Source organism: Microcebus murinus, chromosome 16 (genome assembly GCF_040939455.1).
Source record: "Microcebus murinus isolate Inina chromosome 16, M.murinus_Inina_mat1.0, whole genome shotgun sequence".
Taxonomy (NCBI): domain Eukaryota; kingdom Metazoa; phylum Chordata; class Mammalia; order Primates; family Cheirogaleidae; genus Microcebus; species Microcebus murinus.
This window is the reverse complement of record NC_134119.1, coordinates 41,574,490-41,589,990: the sequence shown is the minus strand read 5'-3', so window position 1 is coordinate 41,589,990 and position 15,501 is coordinate 41,574,490. Positions and strand designations below refer to the sequence as shown.

Here is a 15,501-nt window from a genome sequence, read left to right as displayed (position 1 = left end):
TACATTTTCATGAGGACTCTTTATTTGTGATTTTTTAAATGTTCTTAGTAATTCCAAGACCCTCAATTACCACCCTTTGAAGTCTAGCCTACTGCATCAGACATGTGCCTACTTCTCTATCAACACAAACCATCAGTAACAAAAAAGAAAATGTCATGCTCCCCTTAAAAAAAAAATCTGGCTTTGAACAGGTCACCCAGCTTCAAGTTTCAATGATGCTTTCCCCACTATTGTACCATTACACTTCAAGCATCCCCGCAAGGAAGAGAGGCAAGAAGCAAGAACAGAAACGTCCTTCAGTTCTTACTCCTCTGTGTGCCAAGCCCCACACGTCTCTATCAAGTAGGTATGTTAAAGCCTTTAAAAGTATATTAAGCATCTTTGAGACCATACAATTTGCAAAGACTATCACATACTTCCTTTCTTTTATCTGAAAACTTACAGAGTTGGCAACAAATACAGATCAGACATTGCTTTAAAAAAATGAGCTTTGGGTGGCATATCTACCCACACCTGAGATCAAATCCATTCCAAGTAACCCTTCAAAATGGATGAACTGGCAAGTGCAGGGCCACTGCTCTGCTGCCACCCAGGGGCCGGTGGGTGCCATGGCAGCTGGCCCCAGGAAACAGGAACCCAGAGGAAGAACCTGGCTCTGCAAAGCACATTTTCTCTGGAGTCCAAAGGGAGGAAGAGGCAAGGAAGAAGTGCTTTCCACAGTACTCCGGGAGATACAATGTAAACATGCATTCTTAGAAGGAAGGTAGTAAAATAAATATAAGGTTACAATGATAAAGTATTTTCTCCACCTAAGACTGAGAACTGCTCCGGAAACTAATAAAATGTTATAGGCACCCAGGAGCCAGACCACAGGACCTGACTGCAGGCTTACCTGCTTTGGGTCAGAGGTAGCAGCACCAGGAGCTGGGGATTCCAGTTCTATGGTCACAGGCCCATCGTTCTGAATGTGCACTTGCATGTAGGCACCAAACTTGCCATCTGAAAGGGCAATTCAAAACAGTTAGAAGAGGTAAAGACCCCAGATTATCCCAGCTAAAAAACATAACTATTAACCCAATTCTTTTCTGCTGATTATATAACAGTTATTTCATTTTGAAGATTATTGATTTTGAAATAGATAGCTAGAAAATGTTATTGATTATATATTCTTGATTTGAATGAAATAATTTCTAATAAATAGAAAAATAAATTTTAAAAATAAATCAAAAACATAACTAATTTCCTGACTTCAAAATATATTACAAAGCTACAGTAACCAAAACATTATGGTATTGGTAAAAAAAATAGTCAAACAGACCAATGGAAGAGAATAGAGAACCTGGCAATAAAGTCACACATTTATAGCTAACTGATCTTCAACAAAGCCAACGAGAACTTACATTGGAGAAAGGACACCTTCTTCACTAAATGGTGCTGGAAAAACTGGATAGCCACATGCAGAAGACCCCTATCTCTCACCATATACAAAAATCAACCCAAAATGAATTAAAGACTTAATTAAGTGTAAGACCTGAAACTATAAAAATACTAGAAGAAAACCTAGGGAAAACTCTCCTAGACATTGGTCTAAGCAAAGAATTCATGACTATGACCCCAAAAGCATAGGCAACAAAGACAACACTAGACAAATGGAACTTAAACTAAAAAGCTTCTGCACAACAAAAGAAATAATCAACAGAGTGAAGAGACAGACTGCTTTTTTGTTTCTTTTTTTGTTTGTTTGTTTGTTTGAGACAGGGTCTCACTCTGTTGCCCGGGCTAGAGTACAGTAGTCTCATTATAGTTCACTGCAACCTCAAACTCCTGGGCTCAAGTGATTCTCTTGCCTCAGCTTCCCAAGTAGCTGGGACTACAAGCGAGCACCATTATGGCCGGCTAAGTTTTTTTTTTAATTTTTGTAGAGATGGGAGGTCTTGCTATCACCTAGGCTGGTCTCAAACACCTGCCTCAAATGATCCTCCTGCCTCAGTTTCCCAAAGAGCTAGGAATACAGGTATGAGCCATCACACCCAGCAAGACATCCTGTTTAATGAGAGAAAATATTTGCAAACTATTCATATGACAGGATACTAAATCCAGATTACACAAGGAACTCAAACAACTCAACAGGAAAAAAAAAACAAATAATACCATTAAAATATGGGCAAAGGACACGAAAAGACATTTCGTAAAAGAAGACACACAAATGGCTAACAGGTATGTGAAAAAATGTTCAACATCACTAAGCATCATGGAAATGCAAATTAAAACCATGAGATATCATCTTATACCAGTCTGAAAGGCTATTATAAAAAATAACAGATGTTGGCAAGAATGCAAAGAAAAGGGAACTCATACACTGTTGGTGGGAAAGTAAATTAGCATAACCTCTATGGAAAACAGTATGGAGATTTCTCAAAGAACTAAAAACAGAATTACCATTCAATCCAGCAATCCCACTACGGGTATCTACGTTTCAAAAAGATACCTGTACTCACGTGTTTATCGCAGCACTATTCACAATAGCAGATACAGGGAATCAGCCTAAGTGTTCATCAGTGGATAGATGAATAAAGAAAATGTGGTCCATACACACAATGAAATATTATTCCGCCATTAAAAAATAGTGAAATCATGTCATTTGCAGCAATATGAACAGAACTAGAGGTCATTATCTTAAGTGAAATAAGCCAGGCACAAAAAGACAAAAATCACACATTCTCACTTAGGTGTGTGAGCTAAAAAATTTGAACACATGGAGGTAGAGAGTGGAAAGGCTGGGAACAGGCTGGGAAGGGAGGGGATGAAGAGAAGTCAAAGCATACAAACATACACAAAGATAGAAGGCATAAACTCAAGGTTTGATAGCAGAGTAGGATGACTCTACTTAACAAAAATGTATTGTACTCAGGTGATGGACACTCTACCCTGAGACTTGATCACTACGTATTATATACATTTAACAAAATTTCTCATGTGCCCCACAAATTTGTACAAATATAAATAAATAGATAGATAGCACACTCAGATCAATACAATCAGAAACCTAGGAAAGAGGGCCAGCCAGTCAGCACAGGAAAAGGTGGCCAGACCCGAGAGAAAGAGGGAAATGCAAGATTAAACAACACAGAAGCCGCTGCATGCCCAACAGACATGGCAAGAAAGGTCTGGTAACGCCAAGGGTGAGAAAGAACGTGTGTTAGCAGGACTGTAACAGCGGGAAGGTAAACACATAACCACTGTGGAAGGCCATTTTGGTGCTGTACCCAGTAGAGACTCCACATGGAGAGTGGCTCTTCTCCCAAGCCTGCTGGATGCCAGCAGGTCTCATGCCCTGGGGTCCCTCCACAACCTGAGTGACTTCCATGAGCCTCTGCTCCCACCACCACAAGCCCACAATTTCCAGCTCTGATTCTTCCCCATTCAGTTTACTCCCTACAGTGATCGTTAACCTCAGAGGGATTTAGCAAAATGTACACACCAACAACTGGCTTTCTTTGACCACAGACAGTAGCACTGGTAATTACATTAGAAGCACTCAAGTTGATAGCTATATGTATAGGCAAGATAATCTAGTCCCTACTGGGTAGCTGAACATGCTCAAATAATGGTCACTTTCCGTGACCTCCTATCAGATTAAGATGGCCTTTCAAATCAACAGAGCTTTTCTTTTACCCATGTCAGACTAGCTAAAAAGACATCAGCTGGGAAGGAAATCATGTGTTTAATTGCATGCTAAAATTATGGCTACAATTAGTAGCAAATTTCAGCCCCTGCACTCCTCAGGGAGGCTGAAGGCAGGCTCGGGAGGAAAGGAATTATTTCCAACCTTAAATTTCTGTTGCCAGGATATACAGCACATGCTTCACCTTGTTTATCATTCCAAGTAGCAAGAAATTTATTTTCTTTTCCTGTTTTTCTTCAGTTAAGAACAGAGCTATTATCTGAATTTCCATTTGCACAGACAATAAATCCAAAGACATGTTTTAAGAGGTCTTTAAAATGGTAACATTTTTTCCAGTCCAGATCAAAGAGTAAAGCCCCTGAGAAAAATTATATTGGCCAGGGAAAATAAATGCATTTTTTAAAAACAAGACAAAAACATATCTGTAAAACTATATCTGGGCTCCTATGGTGATATAATCAAGTTGTTCTTAAATATTAAGTCCCAGGTTCTTTCTACCCAGAGCTGCAGGACAAACACTTGCCAAACACATTTATGCCACACATTTCAAGCAAGAAAACTCCCAGCTGGAGCCTAACCAGCTGTGTACTGGTCTCCAGCAGAACTGACCGAGGCCTCTACCATCCGCAAACCAGAGCTCCTCACTGCAGATTCCCCACTTACCTTCAAAGGCCGAACCCCTTTGGACCCCATCGTCTACACCCCTTTGGACGATGCTCAACTAACTGACTTTCACCATATGCCAAGAAGGCCCATGCCACCTCTCCGTGCCCCAGTCTGTTTGGGGACAGTAATAGGACAGTTATCCTGGGACAGCTACCGAGGGTGCACATGAGTTAGAACAGAGCCAAGCCCAGTGAGTGCGGGAAATCTTAGTCACTGTTAGTTACTATTATTATCATGCCTACCACTGTACATGATAGTATATGGGCAAATTGGAAGGTCGGGACAGAAATTGTATCAAAAAAGCATGCAACGGAAGAAAAATGGGGGAACAAAAGGCATACACTGTTGCTTCTTGGCCTGGTTGGGAGCAAGCCTGCATCCTCTGCTCTCTAGAGCCGCCCTTGCATGGCCTTTACCAGGCTGAGGCTCGGCCTACTTCTGGGGACCAGTATGGGACATGGGTAGCGGACATGGAGCCTTGGGCCAGCACATCTAAGCATATTCTTTAAAGCAGCAGCCCCCAACCCCAGGGCCGAGGCCTGTTAGGAATGGGGCGCACATCACCACCTGAGCTCAACCCCACTACCTCCCCACACCTCTCCTCACTTCCCATGCATGGAAAATTTGTCTTCCATGAAATTTAGGAACTGGGCTGCACAGCAGGAGGTGAGCGGTGGGTGAGAAAGCAACGCTTCAAAGCTTCATCTGTATTTACAGCCACTCCCCATCACTTGAATCACCACCTGAGGTCCCCCACCTGCCCCCTGCCCTCCCCTACCCATGCTCCCCGACCGTGGAAAAATTGTATCCCATGAAACCGGTCCTGGTGCCAAAAATGTTAGGGACCGCTATCTTAAAGGCAGCTCTCCGCCAACAAGAAGACATTCTCACCACCCAGGCTTCCTCCTTGTTCTACTTTCAATCTGTTTAGAACCCGAGCAGGAAAGAGTTAGTGATGGACACCTCAACATTGGTGCACAGGCTGGGGACATTAAGAAATCGTGTCAATGAGGAGCATTGGGAGACTCAAAATAAGCCTGTGGCCTGGCTAGGACCACTGCCCAACTGAAGGAGTTCGATCTGGATGTACAGGACTGCAGCACACCTTAGAGCCTGGGGAGTGTGACCCTTGTGGGCTGCCGACATCTGTGGTAGCTCTGTCCTCAAGTGCACAGCTGCTTCTACAGAGACAGGAGTGCTCCTCAGTGTCCTCACCACCCCAGAGCGCTGGGCCAATGCCAGTGCACCACACTGGGACAAAGATTCCAATACAGCGGCAGATGTCCAGCTCAAGGGGGCCTGAAAAGCAAAAGCAAGAACTCTGGTGGCCTTCAGCAGAGACCAGTGGCTCTAGGAATGACGTTTCCTAAGTGACTTGGCTGGGGAAAATATTTGCTTGTTAGCAAATGGGTACATTATAGACCCTTCAGGCCCTGGCAGCTGAGTTTCTCAGAGTGTGAGGGCTAGGCCTAGGCAGGCAGCACTAGAACCCCTGTCCAATTCCATTTCACACTTGGGGCCAAGGAGGGAACTGGAAGGGCAAATCCGGAACTTGTGTGGCTTTTCCCAGGCTCCCCTTATCAGGGTCCTCTGCTTGGCTCTGCAGCTCCTCTGGAGGGAGACATCATCTCTGGGGACAGGTATCTCAGGCACGGGACTATGTGGCAAGATGTACCTTGGGACAGGCCCCATGGCCCAGGACGGAAATGCCTAATCACAGGAGCATGAAGGGACCTGTCACTAAGGGGGCCACCTTCAATTCCAAGCCAAAGAACTAAAAGTAGGGTGCTTCAAGGGAAAACAAACATTAGGATCATATATGCCTAGGACAAAAATCAACCTTTAGCTGGGAGGTTAAATTCCAGACTGATCTCAAATTCTGACATTATAGATTCTTGAAGGTAAGCTCTTCTTGTATAATATGGAAATTCAAGGCAAGGTTTTCTCTGATCACTGGGCTTTGCTCAGAGATCTCTGGGCTCTGCTGGGGCCGTTGACAACATTCTGCCTGGGGAGGCTGCCTGGTCTTCTAATAGAGGCCCAAGCGAGCCTATGTGGGAATAATGCAGCATATGAGGCCCCAAAGGACTTACAAGGACACCTGTGTCATGCAACTCAAACACAGCTTGGACCTGGCTGTTGAAAGAACTGAGATTCAATGGGGCACGGACACTTTTCCACTGAGAGCAGCAGAATAAGAAACCAGTGAGCTTCTAAGGCTTCTAAGCTCATGAGGCCATGGGATTTAATGTCAGACCTAATTCCTTTGGCCTTGAATGCCTTTGGATTTGAATATGATAGAGGATTAATCTTAGCCTGTAATTTCCCCCTGGGACTGTGATAATGGGAGGGGGTCTACATACAAATTCAGAGCATCTCCATGTTGATGACATTTTATTATGTGTTTCTTATGTATTTTATTATGTATCAGTACATGAATACTGTCACGTAACATCACTGCAGAACCTCTGATGTGCTGGGATGGGCAGTGTGGCTGGACACGGCTTGGGAAACAGCCTAGGGAATAAGTCTTCACCTTGGGAACAGAGTGGCCCTGGAGGGGCTTCATAGGAGGGTTCTGACCCAGTTTAGAGCCTCTGGGGACAAAATAAATATAGCAGGAGAAGCCTAAGAGAGGTTCAAAGGTAGACTGGAGGGACTGAGCTGGTGACCCTCCCCTGAGCAGGGAGCCCCAATAGCCAAAGTGAGCTTTCATTAGCTCCTGCCACCCAGAGGGGGAGAGCCACAGTCCTCAAAGAGGCATGCCCCTTTCTCTCCCTCACTCTCACACTCTGTGTCCCTATGTACACATGTGCACACACATACAGTCATTCTTGTAACTACTGTTGAGAAGTAAGAGAGTGATCCTTAAAAGTTAACTTAAAAGTATGCTATTACCATAGGATAAACATGTATGAGGGAGGTGGCTCACTTGGGCTACTATGCTGGGTGTGGCCTGAAGGGAGATCCAGCTGGAGGCAGGAGACCCACCAAGAAGCTATCTCCATAATTCAGGTGAGAGATGATGATGGCCTGGCCAGATGGGTACAGCGGAAGTGGCGTCCTGTTCTCAGGTTCTGTGTGCATGTCAAAGGTGAGACTAACGGGATTTGCTGATGGACCAGATGTGGAGAGGAGCAGTCATGTTAAAAGGAAAGCAGTCATGTTAAAAAGGAAAGTTTTTTTCCTTAAATGCATTTACTAGAAAATAAGACTAAAACTATTAATAAATGAAAGAACCAGGAAAAGAGGCACATAAACCACACACCCACAAAAAGAAGATGAAAAGAGTGAAGAAGACTAAAGCAAAACAATGAAATATCAAACAAAAAAATAACTAGACTTGATAAACTAACTTATGAGCTAGTTTTCTGGAAAAAGTTCTAAAAACTCTGATAGAGGAAATACAACAAAACCACAATAAGAAAAGGGATATGACTCCAGATACAGAGATCTTTCTAAATCATAAAGAAAAACCTATAAAATTATCTTCTAATAAATTTGAAAATCCAGATGGGAAGGATACTCTGGGTAAAGTCAACTGCCCACATGGACTCGAGCAGTGCCGGGAAACTAAGCAGAGCAATAGCTAAGAAATCCGACCCAAAGGGTTTTACTAATAAGTTCTATTAAATAATTCCTATGTTATTTCAATTGGTCTAGACCATGGAAAAATATCAAAGCTTTCCAGTTTATTTTGTGAGGCCCATATTACCCTACTGCTAAAATTGGACACAAATATCAAAAAAATCACAGACTAATTTCTCCTTTGAATACAGAGGCAAAAATTCTACAAGAACACTTGGGAAATCTCTTGTAGGCATACACTAGAAGAATGCTACATGGAGTGGTCAGTGGAGGTTTAATCAGCATTGTTCATGATCACAGAATGCATTCACTAGGTTAATGCTTAGAGAAAAAGACAACAGAAAAAAACCAACTTCCCTTCCTATTTCAAAAGGAAGCTCTTACTTGGCTAGCAAAGGAAGCCCACTCCTTTAACTTTAAAAAGACCATGTAGGGCCCTCTTTTTCCTTCAGTGAAGTAACTGAGGTCTCCTTAAAAATGTTCCTCACCTCCCAAGCAGCAAAGTGATACATTTAAAATGATGAGTTGATTAAGCAAGTCCCTCAGTTATAACTGTTACAGGCAAAGACCATAGGTGGAGGCTGGAGGGTGAGTAACAGGCTATTCGCATAGTCTCGAATCATCTCCACACAGAACATTTACCAATTACAAAGAGGAAAACAGTAACCTGATGGAAAGAAATCTGGCAAACATAACGACAACATGTACCCCTGACATGATGAAGTCAAAGGGCACAGGGTCACTTCTGTAGCATTCCTGCCAAAAACGCATCATCTTAATCTAACCCTGAGAAGAACATCAGGCAGACACACATTGAGGGACATTCCACATACTGACACAATAAGTGACTCTTCAAAAGTGCCAAGGTCACAGAAAACAAGGAAAGATGGAGGAATCATCACATATTGGAAGATACTAAGGAGATACAACAATTAAATGCAATGTGAGATTCTGGATTGGATCCTGGACCAGAAAAAGGACATTAGTGGGACAACTGTTAAAATTCAAATAATGTCTGTAGTTTAGTCAATAGTATGTTATCAATGTTTTAATACATATGCTACATTTGATGCATATACTATGTAATATGTTATCTACAGAAGTTGTATGAAGGCCGGGCGTGGTGGCTCACGCCTGTAATCCTAGCTCTCTGGGAGGCCGAGGAGGGCGGATTGCTCGAGGTCAGGAGTTCAAAACCAGCCTGAGCAAGAGCAAGACCCCGTCTCTACTATAAATAGAAAGAAATTAATTGGCCAACTAATATATATATATATAAAAAATTAGCCGGGCATGGTGGCGCATGCCTGTAGTCTCAGCTACTTGGGAGGCTGAGGCAGAAGGATTGCTTGAGCCAGGAGATTGAGGTTGCTGTGAGCTAGGCTGACGCCATGGCACTCACTCTAGCCTAGGCAACAAAGTGAGACTCTGTCTCAAAAAAAAAAATAAACAGAAGTTGTATGAAGTTTACTATTTCTGTAACTTTTCTGTAAGTCTAAATTATTTCAAAATAAAAAGTCAGACCCCATTGAAAGAAAGAAAAGAAGAAGAGAAAGAAGAAAGACCGGAAGAAAAAGAAAGAAAGAGAAATTCCATCCTGCCTTCCAGTTGGTTCAGTTGAGAGGTTTTTGCCTAAGCCATTGGAAAGCTGGCATTGCCACCAAATGAGATGGGGAAGCCCACACTGCCCTCGTTCAGGTCAGGAAGTAAGATGGAGAACTCAGCCTTAGATGTGTTAAGTTTAGGACCCTCTGGAGGCTGAGGCGGGTAGATCGCTCAAGGTCAGGAGTTTGAAACCAGCCTGAGCAAGAGCGAGACCCCATGTCTACTAAAAATAGAAAGAAAATTAATTGGCCAACTACAATATATAGAAAAAATTAGCTGGGCATGGTGGCGCATGCCTGTAGTCCCAACTACTCAAGAGGCCGAGGTGGGAGGATTGTTTAAGCCCAAGAGTTCAAGGCCAGCCTGGGCAACGTAGCAACACCTTGTCCCTGAAAGAAAATCAAATATTAAAAAAAGAAAAAGAAACAATTAAGAACAGCTAGGAAAACTCAAAGCAATGTGGGAGAAATTCACCTTACCTCATACAAAAGCATAGTAAAAATCCTCAATAACTAAAACAGTGTGTCTTCAGAATTGAAACAAAATTTAAAAGCTCATAAATACATATAGGAATATGATATGAGATAAAACCAGAATCTCAGATTAGTGTAGATAAAGATGGTTTTATAAATAAATGGTTTCGGGAAGCCATTTAGTGAACACCTGAAAAAAAGATAAATTTTGAACACATGCTTTATATTTATTTACACAAGATAAACTCCAAATAAATCAAATATTTAAAAGTAGAAAATAAAAAAATAAAAGCACTAGGGGGAAAAAAACTGCCCTATTTCTTTGTAACTTTGGAGTAGGAAATGTCACAGGAATCACAGGAAACTATGATTCAAAATCCAGCAGACATTTCAAAAAATTGATACTCAACTGTTTGGGATCAAAAATACCTGTCCAGCAAACAATCCCTTAAGCAAGGTCAAAGGGCAAATGACAAAATGGATGAAAAATATCTGCAACTTGTAACATAGATAAAAAAGCTCATAGAAATAAAGAACCTAACTAACAATTCAATAGAAAAATGGACAAAGCGCATGAACAATTCAAAGGAAAGGAAATACAAATCACACAAACACCTGCAAAATGTTCAACCACAATCTATACATTAAAACTACAATGAGATATCAGATGGCCAAAATTCTAGGAGTTCAAAATATACTCTCTTAACAATGTTCTGAAGAATATTGTAGGCTCATATACTGCAGGAATGTACAATACCCACAGAGAGCCGTCTGGCCCTATCGATACCACTTCTGAGAATGTATCCCACAGGTATCTCTACCTGCATATGAAGTAGCATATATCCAAATTGATTCACTGCATCACTGTTGTTTTTAAGAGACGAAAGTCAGAAACAACCCAAGAGTCCAACAATACAAGACATATTAATAAGCTAGGCTATGTTCTTACCATAGAACACTACACAGCTGTTAAGAAAGAAGGATGTAAAGAAGTCTCTATGCACTGGTACAGAAAGAATCTCTAGGAAACACTGTGAAAGTTTTCAAAAAGATGTAAAATGGTATATTACATACTACCTTTTGGATAAAAATGGAAGTATAAAAATATATTCATATTTGCTCACATCTGCGTAAACATTAGATGGATGGGAAAAAAATTAATGAAGGCTATTACCTCTAGAGAGCATGGTAAACAGGCTGGATGGGGACAAGAGTGAGAGTAAAATTTCCCAGTGTGGACATTTTCATATCATTTTGATGTTTGAACTACCTGATCACACTATCTGTTCAAACATTAATTAGAAGAACAAAGTTGGAAGACTCTCACCTCCCAATTTCAAAACTTACTACAAACTTACAGTAATCAAAATAGTGTGGTACTGGCATAGACATATAGAACAATGAAACAGAACTGAGAGCTCAGAAATAAACCCATATATACATGATCACTTGATTTTCAAGAAGGGTGCAAAGACCATGCAATGAATAAAAAAAAAAAATAGTCTTTTGAACAAATGGTGATGGGATAATGGGACATCCACATGCAAAATAATGAAGGTAGACCCTAAACACATGTTACTTTCTGTTTTTTTATTGTAGCCATCCTAGTGGGTATGGAGTAAGTACATTGTTGTGGTTTTTTTTTTTTTTTTTTTTTTGAGACAGAGTCTCACTCTGTTGCGCAGGCTAGAGTGAGTGCCATGGCATCAGCCTAGCTCACAGCAACCTCAATCGCCTAGGCTCAAGCGATCCTACTGCCTCAGCCTCCCCAGTAGCTGGGACTACAGGCATGCGCCACCATGCCCAGCTAATTTTTTCTATATGTTTTTAGTTGGCCAATTAATTTCTTTCTATTTTTAGTAGAGACGGGGTCTCGCTCAGGCTGGATTCGAACTCCTGACCTTGAGCAATCCACCCGCCTCGGCCTCGGCCTCCCAGATTGCTTGGATTACAGGCATGAGCCACCACGCCCGGCCTCATTGTTGTGGTTTTGATTTGCGTTTTCCTAATGACTAATAATACTGAACATCTTTTCATATACTTGTTAACTTTTCTTCTTTGTAAAGCGTCTTTCAAGTCCTTTGCTCATTTTAAAATTGATTTGTGTGTCTTCACAGCATATACAAAAGTTAACTAAAAATGGATCAAAGACCTTAATGTAAGAGTTAAAACTATAAAATGCTGGCCAGGCGCGGTGGCTCACACCTGTAATCCTAGCACTCTGGGGGGCCCAGGCTGGCGGACTGCTCGAGGTCAGGAGTTCAAAACCAGCCTGAGCAAGAGCGAGACCCCGGCTCTACCATAAATAGAAAGAAATTAATTGGCCAACTAATATATCTAGAAAAACTTAGCCGGGCATGGTGGCACATGCCTATAGTCCCAGCTACTCAGGAGGCTGAGGCAGCAGGATTGCTTGAGCCCAGGGGTTTGAGGTTGCTGTGAGCTAGGCTGATGCCACGGCACTCACTCTAACCTATGCAACAAAGCAAGACTCTGTCTCAAAAAAAAACAAAAAAACTATAAATTGCTAAGAAAAAAACGTAGGGTTAATCTTCAAGACACTGAAATTTAACAAAAGTTATCAAAAACATAAGCAACAAAATGAGAAAAAAAGATAAAATTAGATTTCATTAAAATTAGAAACTTTTGTGCATCAAAGGACCCTACCAAGAAAGTGAAAAGAAAACTGAAAGAATGGGAGAAAATGTTTGTAAATAATATATCTGATAAGGGTCTAGTATCCAAAATATATAAATTACTCTTAAAATTCAACAATAAAGACACACAAATCAATTTTAAAATGAGCAAAGGACTTGAAAGACGCTTTACAAAGAAGAAAAGTTAACAAGTATATGAAAAGATGTTCAGTATTATTAGTCATTAGGAAAATGCAAATCAAAACCACAACAATGTACTTACTCCATACCCACTAGGATGGCTACAATCAAAAAAACAGAAAATAACATGTGTTGACAAGGATGCAAAATATCAGAATCCTCATACATTGCTGGTAGGAATGTAAAATTGTTCAGCTATCATGGAATAGTTTGGTGGTGCCTCCTTGATAAGTTCAATCATATAATCCAGCAATTCCACTCCTGAGTATATACCCAAAAGAATTATTAATATAAACAGGCATTCAAACAAAAACTTGTACACAAATGTTCACAGCAGCACTATTAACCATAGCCAAAAGATGAAAACAATCCAAATGTTCACCAATGGCAAGATGTGATATATTCATGCAATGGAATATCATAAAAAGGGATGAGATACTGAGACCTGCTATAACATGAATGAACTTTTTTTTTGTTTTTGTTTTGTTTTTTGGTTTTTTTTTTGAGACAGAGTCTCGCTTTGTTGCCCAGGCTAGAGTGAGTGCCATGGCGTCAGCCTAGCTCACAGCAACCTCAAACTCCTGGCTCAAGCAATCCTTCTGCCTCAGCCTCCCGAGTAGCTGGGACTACAGGCATTCGCCACCATGCCCGGCTAATTTTTTGTATATATATTAGTTGGCCAATTAATTTCTTTCTATTTTATAGTAGAGACGGGGTCTCGCTCTTGCTCAGGCTAGTTTCGAACTCCTGACCTCGAGCAATCCGCCCGCCTCAGCCTCCCAGAGAGCTAGGATTACAGGCGTGAGCCACCGCGCCCGGCCAACATGAATGAACTTTGAAAACATTATGCTAATCGAAAGACACCAGACCCAAAAGGTTACATAGTATGATTTCATTTAAATGAAATATAGAGAATAGGCAAATCCATAGAGACTGAAGGCAGATTAGTGGTTGCCAGGGGCTGGGTGCAGGAGAAAATAGGGAGTGACCGCTTAATGGGTATGGGGTTTCTTTTGGGGTGATAAAAATCTTTTGGAACTAGATGGTGGTAATGGCTGCACAACATTGTGAATGTACTAAATGTCACCAAATTCTACACTTTAAAATGATTAAAATGGTTTATTTTATGTTATGTGTATTTTACCACATAAAAAATAATATTAACAAATTAATTTAAGAAAGAAGAATAAATTCTAGAAATGAAAAAGAAATGACTGACTGAAAACACGCTAAACTCTAGACTGGACATAATCAAAGAAAGAATTAGTAAACTGGAATGATTCACTCGGGACAGAAAAAAAGAGAAAACTATGAAGAGGCTATACCACTTAACACTATTCATTTGTTTAACAAACACTTTGAAGAATATAAAAAGAGAGCCAAATCATTTATCAATATTTCCGAATTTGTAGGCCCTGAATCAATAAGGTTTTGAACTCTTCCCATTTCTTCTGCTGAATGATTCAGACTTTTCCTTTCATCTCAAGTCATTTTATGTACTTGGATTACGACTATTGTGAAAAGGAGCTTCTTTCTACTTGTGCTTGTATCTTCTTTCAAAAATTGCCTTTATTTCTTCAGATTGAATTCCCGTAATAGACTCTGTCCGGCAAGGAGAAAGTGCTGAGCCTGCAACTCATGACTCAAAGTGTAGAGGAAGTTCAGGAAACAAAAGGGATGAAGAGAATAAGGACAGGAGGGAGGAGGAGCCCAGAGAAGAAGGGAAGGATGGATGGGACAGCAAAGCCACTGAAACGAGCCCATCCTCGGCTTTATTGCACAAAATAACAAAGCACCTACTATGTGTAAGGCTCTCTGCCATTACCAGAGAGGAGCAAAACCCCACCCTATCACTGATGCTGCTTTTAAGGCAGACACAACACTTATTTTAGGTAGGGGAAAGGAGAACTGGTAACATCAGGTTGCTGTTCACAAAGGATAATCAATTAAGCAAATCAAGGAAATCGTGAAAAGATAGAAGGGAGGCTAAATGGTAGCTATGGAGATACATAAGTATAAGACCCAAAATGAGACAGGCTGGAATAAACCAGGAAGTCAGTACAGAAATTACTAAGATAATGAAAGAAAGGGAAAGAATGACAGAAAATATTAACCTCTTTGGCCAAAATCAGTCCCACATCTGTATCAAACTTCTATGAGAGATCAGCCTGTACCAGTTTGCCAGCCCTGCCATTTGTTAACAATGAAGACACGACCCCACGTTGTACTTTCCTAAATGTACATGAAAAATAGTGCCTTTGGCATCACAGTCCTTGCCAAAGTATATAAAACAGGCTTCCAGTGAAAGTTCACTCCTGCTGCTAAAATGATTTAAGTGGTAAAAAGAGTAGAAAATTAAACAAATCCATAGAAATTAAGCACTAAGCATGAAGCAAAAACTAGATGTGGTCTTCCAGCTCCCAGCACCCTCTCTGTGCACGATGAAGCGTGGGAGGCCCGGGCATAATGGATGCCCCACAGAGGCACAGAGCTGGTGCAGTCACAAGCCACTGCGTTTCTCAAGTGTCTGTCCGCATTTCTCCAGCTCTTTCATGCCCACAACAGATCAGACCCTGCAGAGAACACAGTTAGCTCTTACCATAGAAGCTTCTGATTTGCTGAACAAAGCCAATAGGTGAATGCTTTCCTG

The 15,501-nt window shown here is 41.2% G+C and overlaps 1 protein-coding gene across 1 annotated transcript in view; it reads right to left on the bottom strand.

Moving 5' to 3' along the window:
- Positions 1–15,501, bottom strand: part of DTD1 (D-aminoacyl-tRNA deacylase 1) — a 156,479-nt gene that overhangs the window by 123,957 nt on the left and 17,021 nt on the right. The window contains exon 4 of the mRNA XM_012779997.2: positions 893–999. Within this exon, the coding sequence (XP_012635451.1) occupies positions 893–999 (107 nt within the window). The remainder of the gene's footprint in view (positions 1–892; positions 1,000–15,501) is intronic.